Genomic DNA, 10,870 nt, shown 5'->3' on the forward strand with positions numbered 1-10,870 from the left:
AGTTCCCAGAAACAAAACCGTGAGGGCGTGGGCGGGGCCCAAAGCGGACAATATCGTGCTAGGACGGAGTCGAGCTTGGGATGTGGTGGAGCCCGGGTCGAGATGTGACAATTTAGCATCAGAGCTAATCCCTGACCTGAAGTGTGCCGACGAGGATGTTGGGCCCCTAAGGGGGGTGGATTGTTAGATCCCACATCGCCCAGAGGAGTGGATCCTCTATGCCTTATATGTACATACCTACCTCCATATAGCACGAGGCCTTTTGGGAGCTTATTGTCTTCGAATTCCATTGGAACTCTGAAGTTAGATGAGATTGGGCTGGAGCAATCTCAGAATGGGTGACCCATTGGGAAGTTGCTCATGAGTTCCCAGAAACAAAACCGTGATGGCATGGTCGGGGCTCAAAGTGGACAATATTGTGCTACGGCGGAGTCGAGCCTGGGATGTGGTGGAGCCCGGGTTGGGATGTGACACTTGGGGCTTTGCAAATGAGGAAATTGATGGTAGAGGTTCTGTAGGGAGAGGCTTGGTGCGAAAATAATGGGGGAAGGGGGTGGTGATAGGGGATGGTGGTGGTGTTGGAGGGAGAAGCTTGGTGCAAAAGATATGGGAAAAAAGGTGGTGATGGGGGATGGTGGTGATGCTGGAGGGAAAAGCTTGGTGTGGAAGTGATGGGGGAAGAGGGTGGTGATAAGGGACGGGGTTGGTGACAAGTGAAGGGGTGGCTCGAGTGGCAAGATGAAGAATTTGTATTTTTTTTTTATTTTTTAATTAATTATTTTAATATGTTAATATTTAAATTAGATTTTAATTTTTTATTAATTGTTTATGTCACATGACACATGTTTGGCAGCCACGTCAACATAAATGACGACCTCATATTTGCCACATCATCACTTAACGGTTAACTTAACAGATTTTCTAATGGATATATGAAATTGAAATGAAAATAATAATAAATGTATGAGATTGAAATGTTTTTAAAATGTTGTATGAGGTTGCAATTGCACCAAAACCTGAGGGGGTAAAATGTAATTTACCCAATATTCTTTCTTCTTCTACTACTTCTGCCTTTTTGTTCCTCCAGTCAACCTACATGTAGAATATCCTATGAACAAATTAAAGTATAAAGCCCTGAAAATTCTCTAAAAATATCTAAAAGGCGACCCAAGCCAAACAACGCTCCCTGCTTTGAGAGGATGGAGGAACGTTTATCGTACACAGCCTTACTCTTACTTTGCAAAGAGGTTGTTTCCACGACTTGAACCCATGACCTTTCGGTCACAAAGGAGCAACCTTTCCTTTGCGCCAAGGCTCACCCTCTCTCTCTCTTTGAAAATATCTACAGGACATTAATTAACTCGCTTTCAAACGGTAAAGTTGTGATTTTTAATTACCTTTTCAATTTTGTTACAAGTAAAATGTGATTCATTTTTCTGAACATGTGATTAATAAACAGAGATACCCACTTTTTTTTTTAGAAACAGATACACACATTGTTTAAACATTATAAGGACAGATCGATGCTTGTAACTGAAAAATCGATACAATGCAGATGAATTAAGCTTGCTGAACATCGCCTAAAGTTCAGAACTTGTAGAGGGAGACAAATTAATAAAATCTGACTACTGCAATCCAATCTTGCCTTCCCTCATAGTCATATGGGAAGGGTATAAAGAAAAGAAGAAGAGGTCTATTTTTCTAAGCATAGATTCTTCAACTTTATGACAGACAAAGAAAGGCATTACATTCTCGCCTTACCACTTCGTTTCGATTTCTTTACTTTTATTCTCTTCCTGCTCCTCTCCCTCCAACGATATACTTGTGTTTGGCTGTCAGTGTCAACCTTATCATTCTTGTCATGGAAATTACAGTTTCCATTATTATTAGTGCGGGAGCAAATAGCATTCGCATCTCCGATATATATTCCTTTTCGGATTCACCGTATCAGACATATCTTTCTCGTAGAGAAAATATGATAATTAGTAGTACAACTTACACTTATAAGTTATAACTAATACTATCCAACACTCATTCGGCTGGTAGCTTGGATGGTGCAGAGGAAATTATGAAGAATATGATGGTATTTTGTATAGTCAAACGAGAATAATTAAGATATTTGGGAGCATCTAGCCCAAGACTAATTGATGGATGGAGAGGTCTAAGGAATCGGATGATAAAGAGCATGTGTGACATGATAGTATGTTCTGGTATACCATATTAGAATGTGAGCATGCGACTCAGAACCAGTTGAAGGTGGATGGAGCTAGAGATCAAATTTTATTAAAACTATTATGCAAGGTTTTGATTTCCTGACATAATACTAGGGTTTAGAGTTTTTATTAGTGTTTATAGGATTCACATGCACTATGGCATATCTGCGGTGGGGATGAGGCTTAATGTGTATATATTCTAAATACAAAGACAGCTGCAAGCACCTAATTTTTCAAGTGAAATGGTCCCCCTCTCAGTGTCATTTAGCAAGTTAGACTCCAGTTGCAATGGTCCTATAGCCCTACACATCTCTAATAATTTAAACTCCTAGGATCATTGCACATGAAGAGATTGAACAAAAAATCGTACCGGAATTAAGTACTCTGAAGATTCCCCAATGGAGTGAGACAAGCACACCAGTTTAGTTGAGGGAAAAGGAGAAAATCATTTAAGTGAGTGCCGAGTGGTGAGCTGCCCCAGATAATCACCGTAGAACAAAGATTCATTGTTGGCTTTTGATGATCAATCACCGTCAATCTTAATCTGGAAATTCAAAAGAAAACAGTGTTGTCGTTTTTAATTGGAAGCAAGGGGAAATTAGGGCAGGCATGCACTTGCCTCACCTGGACTTTGGTGATGCAACTATATCTAGGGTTTGCACCCATGGCCTGCAGAATCCAATTCAAAACTGGTTGCGTTTATGGTTCATTAGGGTTTCGAATCAGTTGCGTTTACTAAATTAGGGTTTTATAAGCGCGAACAAGAAGCGAACTACACACAAAACTAGGAAACTATCAAACTTGGGCGACTTGCATTTTACATGGAAGGGTTGCACGTACGTGAACCAATCCAATAATACAATGTCACATGTAACATAACACATGTCCTTATATTATTGGAAAGGGTCACCACGGTGACGGTGAACTCGTTCTATATAAATCTTCCTAATGACTTGCACACGGGGTCAAGCCAATATTCATATTTTAATATCCTATCAAAGTAGGCTATTTATGTATCACGTTCAACGATCACGTACGTTCTCACACGTAAAAATTGATGCCATGCATGAGAAAGGACGTGTTAAGAGTATTCGATGTTGGAGAGAGGGAAATCTTGCTACTTAAAAAACATTTAGATATCTCTCCATCCATCTCCAATTAGTTTTGATTGAAGAAATATTTTTTACCGGTCTGGTAGAAGGGTTTGATTGAAGAAATATTTCTTCAACCAAACCTTCAACCAAACCTTTTATGCAGTGCTTGGTATTTGTTGAATTTTAAGCATGTGTGACACTTTTTTTTGTCTATCTCAAGTAGTTTTCTTTGCCAAAGTTTTGCCTACATCACCACTGTTTTCTTCCAACTTGCCGTTTTCTCTATGGAAGTCTATGTATTTTAATTTTGCACTAGTTTTTGTAAGCCATTTGTTTAGCATCTCGTGTTTAATCAGACAACGTGTCTTTTAATTAATACTCAATTTTAGTTTATGATATTCATGTTTGAGTTTTGGATGAGTTTTTCTATTCCTGTACTTTTATCTAAGCATCTTTTTCAACAACAAAAAAATACTCCCACCTGTCTCAACAATAAAATTAACATAATAACGATTTTGATAATGAATTTATACCCATAATAATTGGTAAAATCATATTGGTGCGGTCCATATGAGCTACCCTGAGCACTACCCCACACGAGCGTTGCCCGGCAAAATTATTCTGAAGTAACTAACAGTAACGAACTCGTATATTAGACCGCTTCTCAAACCTCCTCCTGACCAATCACAACACGACACGCCACTATCCGTAACACCAAATGAGGGGTATATTAGTCATTCGAGGCGGTCACAAATAAGCCTCCTCTCTGCAGATCACTGCTAGAAATCGTCACAGTTTCTTTCTTTTCATTCCAGAATCGATTCGCTTACCGCCTGTTTGGTTGCCGAGAAAATGAAGGATTTCGACGGAAAATGTGAGATTTCTTGGATCTTTAATTTACTATTATTGCAACAATCTTGATCCTACGAATGTGAAAAATCTAATCTCACGCCTGATAAGTTCCACAATCACTGAAATTGAGATTTCTGTTTTTACGGCTCAAGATTTTGCATTTTTTTTTTAAATTTTATATAATTTGATACGCAATTAATCAAGCAGATTTTCATGCTAGGATTTATTTGGTAAAAGATCGTGGCACGGATCGCACATCTTGTGAATTTTATATATTTTTTTAATTTTTTGGTAGTCGGATTGCATTTCGGAACTTGCAATTCGATTTTTTTGAATATTTATGAGATGAATAGATTCAGCATTATCTCATCGTGTGCAGAGATATCGATTCCATCGAGTACTTGAAGCACTTGGGTCATATGAGGTTCTTACTTGGTTGGATTGGTCCCCAAGCCCTTGATTCGGATGTGCAGATTTTTCCAGTTCTTTCAAAGAATCAATCGTCATTTGCTGAATTCGCAGAGGTAAGAATCGAGTTTTCTCCGCAAAATTTTGTATTTTCGCTTAGACTTGTGAGCATTGTTGAGTCTTGAATTGAAAATATAGACTGTGCGGATCGTTGAAACACAATGCCAAGTGCGTATAGGTCATAAATAGTCCCAATTAAGGAATTGGGGAGTCTGAATTTTCGTGTACACTACACATTCTTTGAGTCTTGAGTTGAAAAGATAAACTTGTTTAGATCGTTGAAGTACAATGTTGAGTAGGATGTCATGAAAACAGTCCTCGGAAAAGGAATTGTGGGGAGTCTGAATTTTCGTTTACACTATGCATTCTTCAGTCTTGAGTTAGGAAGATTGACTGTTCGGATCGTTGAAAAGCAATGGTGAGTGCTTATTGCTTAATGTATAAACAATCCTGATGAAGGAATAGGAGGAGTCTGAATTTTTGTTTGCACCAAGTAGTCTTGAATGTTGTTTGTTAAAGATTATGGGGAGCTCTCTTTCATGTGTAGTCTAGTCTTGAATATTACTTTCGAGAAACGAGATTTGATATCCCAAATTTGGGGGTTTCTTATGCTCTGTTTATTTTTTCAGGTGGGCTGCGCGAGTCTGAAATTTTCGAGTAGAGGAGGTTGTCTGTTTGGGATTTCGAGTTTGGAGAAGAAGAAAGGAGAAGGGGAACATATGCTATGGGGCAAAGAGGGGAGCATATAGCACTCAAGTTCCGGATTTACGACGGGACAGATATAGGACACAATAGTTATGCACCATCTATGACAGTATCATCTCTTAAGAAAAGGCTACTTGCTGAGTGGCCTCAAGGTAATTTGATTATTCTTTGCTCGATGAAATTGGAATTTGATGAACTTGATTTGCTGAAAACGAGATTTGATGAACTGATCGTGCGATAAATAGATACATTCATACAAAATTTAGCTGCACTTAATGTATGTATACATGTTTCGATCACTGCAGCAAAAACAGTGACGCCGAAGTCAGTAGACGAAGTGAAAATCATACATGGTGGCAGAGTTTTAGAGAATAGCAAGACACTTGCTGATTCCAGAATAACCGCGGGCAATGAGACCGGTGAGGCTGTGATCATGCATGCCGTAGTACAGCCTCTTGTACCCAAAAACAAAAAGACAGGTTAACTTGTTTAAATCCTCGTTTTAATCAAGCTGTTTCGTCACAAATGCAGATTGACGTTTGTGTTTGTTCGAAAAATCTTGAAATCTTCGAACAACGATCTTGTTTTGTAAGCTATGAAATGTTCATGGAGGATGTTCAGTGCCTAATGTCTATATGGGATGAGTTTTGTGCAGGTAAAAACCAGAAAGATATGCAAAAGATGAACTCATGCTCTTGCACCCTCCTTTAATCTGGGTAGCAGGCTCTCTGCAGCTTCGGTTGCAGCGGACGGATCGCGTTTGATTTTCACAATTTTTTTTGTAATTTTTTCTTTCATATTTCATGTAAGTGCAATGTAAAATTTTCATTCGAGTATGTAGTCATGCGGTTAAAGTTGCCTTTGTTGTTTTAGTGCTCTTTTGTCAGCACATCATATGTGTTACTATTTCACGTGTCATAATGCAGCTAGTTTCGTTTCAAGTACAACTAAAAGGTTCTCGTGTATGGGATTTATCCTAATACCATGTTTACTTACTCAAAATGAGCAATTTCAAGGGTATTGAAAAATTAGTTTTGGGCAATACATAATCTGTAATCCAAAATACTTGAAAAAGGTATATGGATTTCACATTACAATCCGTAATCCAAAATACTTGAAAAGAGTGTACAACAACATACAAGATGAAAATAAAGGTGTAGAGAAATTCTTTGTATATCTCTTATCTGGCCTTTATTTATGGTAAACATAACGACCGTTACCTCATGTTTCCAATTTTTTCCTGTACAAGCAGTGTTATACTTTAAACTAATTTAGAGCACGAAAATGAAATTCAACCTCGGATTTTAAGAAACTTGTATCCGCTCTAGCCAACGTGGATCTTTTAGCGGTTAAAAAATAGTTTTGGGCCTGCATGAATTAGGAATGGGTCCAAGGCCCAATCATTTAGGCGTCGTCGTCTTCTCCTTCAGACTTGATTGACAAAGTCCGTAGAGACAGCTACCTTGTCTCCTCAAACACTCTTTACCTCCAATCCATTCAACAACTCCGGCATTCTCCTGCCGCAGCAACCACCCATGGAGGAAGACTCTTCGGCTGCGCCGCCCACTCTTACCCGCCAAGATTTCGGAAAGATGGAATACGGGTAATATTAATAATATCACAAAACGCATCCTCCTTTTTCGGTTTCGTGTTTTCGCGGGTTTTATCTCACCAACCGCTGAATCTGTTAATGTTCGTTCTTGTTTCTGATAGATGCGATCATTATCGGAGACGATGCAAGATTCGTGCCCCTTGCTGCGACCAGATTTTCCCCTGCCGCCACTGCCACAACGAAGCCGCGGTAATATATATATATATATATATGTGTGTGTGTGTGTGTGTGTGTGTGTGTATGTATGTATGTATGTATGTATGTATATGTGTGTGTGTGTGTGTGTGTGTGTGTGTGTTCATATGTAATTTGGGATTTTTTAACTTTTGTATTTGATTTTGTATGTTTTATGGTAATTAGAGCTCCCTAAGCAACCCGAAAGACCGCCATGAGCTTGTCAGGCACGATGTCAAGCAGGTATGCCCTTTGCCCCCGCATATATTTGTCCATGCTTTCAGTGTTGTGTTTAATCATAGTGTTGATTAGTGTAGGTTTTGATGGAAATTATTAATTGGGTTTTGCAATTCATGTTGTAGGTTGTATGCTCAGTCTGCAACACCGAGCAACAGGTTCGATTTTCGCTATTGTATCGTGTATTTGAATGGTTTTGGACCTTTCAAGTGAGCTTTATTTTGCTTTCATTGTAATCTGTATCCAGGTTGCTCAGCTTTGTTCCAACTGCGGTGTCAACATGGGGGAATACTATTGCGACATCTGCAAGTTCTTCGATGACGATGTAGGCTAATTAGCTTCATTGAATTAGATAGAATGTCTGAAATTGGATTTCCACTCTTTAGGTTTCAAAAGTTTTAGCATTTAATTTCTGATATACTGTTTCGCCAATAATGCAGACTCACAAGGGACAATTTCATTGCAACGAGTGCGGAATTTGTAGGTTAGGCAACTGATCATCTACCTTTTGTTGATTTCTGTTTTTCTAATCTTGCCCTTATTTCAAACTGAACCATTGCTTTCGTTGGATTTTTGATTATCAGAGTTGGTGGTAGCGAGAATTTCTTCCATTGTCAGAAGTGTGGTATGCACTTACCTTGTTTTTCTGTTTTTGTTATTTGGTTTTGTAAATTTAATATTTTCATTGCCTGTTATTTTTGTTTCAATCATGCTCATCCGAGCTTGCACCTCCATGCTTATCAACGAAGAGGTTGTTTCACGTCTTAACTTGGAGAGAGGAAAAATTCCTCGATTATAGGGTACTCCCAAGAAAATATTTGTTGAAGATGGAGTGGGGCCTATATAACTCAGAGAATTAGAGCTTGTGGCTAGAAAGTTGAAACCACGGTAGTGAGGGGTTGGCCAAAAAATGAACAACCCTTCCTTTCAGTAGTAGGAAAATCACAGTTGAGATAGCAGATCCGTAGCAAGGGCCAAGGGGTGCAACATGAGGTCTGATTTGCATTTTCTGATCATTTTGCATGAAAACAGGTTCTTGCTATGCAGTGGCTCTGCGTGATAACCACTTATGTGTAGAAGACTCAATGAAGAATCACTGCCCTGTTTGCTATGAGGTCTGCGATTAATTTAGTAGTTCGATAAAATAAATTAAAATAACACTGCTGTTGTTCTAACAACTTTCTTGCTATCCTGACAGTATCTTTTTGACTCGGTTAAAGTCACAAATATTATGAAGTGTGGACACACAATGCATTCAGATTGCTTCATTGAGATGCAAAACCAAAATCAGTTAACTACATTTTATTCTGAGATAGTTTACTCTGTAAATTTGATGATTTAAACTCAAATAGTAGTTGTTTGCTCATATTATGTTTTGGATTTATCTTCCAGATATCGCTGTCCCATTTGCTCCAAGGCAGTGCTCGACATGGGTAATACGTGGAACTTGTTGGATGCAGAAGTATGTATTCTGTTCCCGTTGATTCCGCTTGAATCCTTGTAGTCTACTTTACGTTTGTGTTTATTAGTTAACATAGAATTGATTTTGGTGTTTGCCACTCATGTTTAAAATTTCGTGAGCTGTTTTAGGGTGATTCTGTGTTTTTTTCCATTAGAAGCAGGTAATGTCCCCCATAAGGGAGTCCTCCACTGGAACTGTGCCCTGCCCCTGCTTCTAGACACCCTAAACATTAGGAATTTCCAAGTGGAGTTGTTCCCTACACTGCTTTGTTTCTGCCCCCTTCGTGCTTTTAGTATTTTTATTTTTGTTTCTAATTAGGCTCCGGATTTGCACCTTTTAGTTTCTCATGGATTATCCCCAAGTTTTATAGTGGAACTTAGGTATTCCTATGCTCGGCATGCATTTCCCTGGCGGTTTCTTTGGATATTTAGAAAGCAAAACCATCCATGAAAGTTGCTATAGTCACTTTGATAGTGATGATTGTTTTCAAATAATAAAAAGTATGGCTTTGCATAACTTGTGCCTCCATCACCTTATAAGCCTCTGTTTAATTCTTCCCCCTCCCTTCCCAAGTTAGGGCGATACCATTGTAGATTTCTTTTATTGGTTATCAGGTGCTCTCAATCTTGTTTTGTTGTTTTTTGTTAGCACAGTTGTCACAGACCATGATATCTAGTACATAAAACTATCTGGTTTTAGTGGCTTTTGATATATACATTTCTGCCTGCCGCCTGCTATCTTACACACCGTCATTGTGATTCTGAAGTTCTTTTCTTTTCTTTTGGGTGATAGATTGAAGCCACTGCCATGCCTGAGGAATACCAATATGAGGTAGTTGCTTTAACCCGTTTTTGGTCCATCTTTCAGTTAACTTAGCCATAGTTTACAGACCTTGTGCATGTACAGGCCTTGTAATTGGCTTTCATTGATGAGGTCTTTGATCATTGCATGCTTTTACACAAATCGTTTTTCGGTCTAGAAGAAATGAATTTTTAGATGCAATATTTTATCAGCATAGTCCGACACATACAGAAATTGTCAACTTACAATTGCTTTTCTATTTATTATGTGATTCTTTTTCCTCACCTAAGTGTAAGCGTATCTATATACTATACCATTTCGGGAAAAAATGGAATGTAAAAAGTTGCGCTTGTAATGCTTTTTGCCAGGTATCAATTCTTTGCAACGACTGCAACACAACTAGCAAAGCCCCCTTTCACATATTTGGACACAAGTGCGGCAACTGCAATTCATACAACACCAGAGTAATAGATAGACCTACAAATCATCAATGACATTCCGTTGATTAGAAGGGTTAATGAATATGCGAAGGCTATGCAGTGCAGATTAGACTCTTTTGGCTATGCTTTCATCGGTTTGGACCAGAATTGTCCTATCGTGCCTCTGCCGCGTGTACACCATGTGCGTGAAAGAATCTACAGCTGCTGTAATTGACTAGGTTCCGTTGGTTCATCCAATTAATATCAAATCATTGAGTAATCGAAGCGATAGGAGAACTTGAATAGCTTCAATGGAGTTATTTTTTCGTGAAATCTCTGTGGTAATTGCCAGTGAGCAATTTGTCATGCCTGCCTCATGATTATAAGACGCTATTTCTTACTTATATTATAAGACGCTGTAATGGTAGTTTTTCAAATCGAACAACCTAAATTGTAACATTTCTCTTTAGCTGACTGCATGAATGGATTGGTAAAGGTAAACACTACGCAGCGGTGTGGCAGTCAGACCTCTCTCTTAACAGGTAGGCCCTGATTCACAGCCCTAAGTGAAGGGACAATTGCGGACTTTGCCCTGTGAAGTAGTTTCTTTTCTTGCATGCCGAGTAGTTTCAGCTGCTGCTTTGCACTTGACTGAAGGCACCGAAGGTGATGTTGCCATGGTGTTTATGTGTTGGAAGTGGAATGCGGGCATTCAGCCAAGCCAAACCAATCCCTTTCTGCTTGCTTTCCGTCTGTCTACAAGCGTAATGAAAATGTTCAAGTAAAATAACCATCAAATGCGAATTGATGTTGAGATGGCAGAAGTACTTCTA

The 10,870-nt window shown here is 38.9% G+C and overlaps 2 protein-coding genes across 2 annotated transcripts; both read left to right on the forward strand.

Moving 5' to 3' along the window:
* Positions 1 to 4,024: 4,024 nt before the first annotated feature.
* LOC103967381 (membrane-anchored ubiquitin-fold protein 3-like) lies at positions 4,025 to 6,279 on the forward strand. The gene is made up of 5 exons (XM_048585793.1): positions 4,025 to 4,181; positions 4,539 to 4,683; positions 5,257 to 5,484; positions 5,638 to 5,811; positions 5,988 to 6,279. Exons 3-5 carry the CDS (start codon positions 5,352 to 5,354, stop codon positions 6,041 to 6,043), a joined length of 363 nt encoding a protein of 120 aa, XP_048441750.1. The 5' UTR covers positions 4,025 to 4,181; positions 4,539 to 4,683; positions 5,257 to 5,351; the 3' UTR covers positions 6,044 to 6,279.
* A 494-nt stretch (positions 6,280 to 6,773) lies between these two features.
* LOC103967379 (E3 ubiquitin-protein ligase MIEL1) lies at positions 6,774 to 10,496 on the forward strand. Its single transcript, XM_009380629.3, has 12 exons — positions 6,774 to 6,935; positions 7,046 to 7,133; positions 7,305 to 7,361; positions 7,481 to 7,513; positions 7,603 to 7,680; positions 7,796 to 7,839; positions 7,940 to 7,980; positions 8,388 to 8,470; positions 8,554 to 8,645; positions 8,748 to 8,817; positions 9,610 to 9,648; positions 9,987 to 10,496. Exons 1-12 carry the CDS (start codon positions 6,868 to 6,870, stop codon positions 10,110 to 10,112), a joined length of 819 nt encoding a protein of 272 aa, XP_009378904.1. The 5' UTR covers positions 6,774 to 6,867; the 3' UTR covers positions 10,113 to 10,496.
* Positions 10,497 to 10,870: the final 374 nt, after the last annotated feature.

The sequence above is a fragment of a genome, unplaced genomic scaffold (genome assembly GCF_019419815.1).
Source record: "Pyrus x bretschneideri cultivar Hongxiangsu unplaced genomic scaffold, Pyrus_bretschneideri_v1 Contig23, whole genome shotgun sequence".
Classification (NCBI taxonomy): Eukaryota; Viridiplantae; Streptophyta; class Magnoliopsida; order Rosales; family Rosaceae; genus Pyrus; species Pyrus x bretschneideri.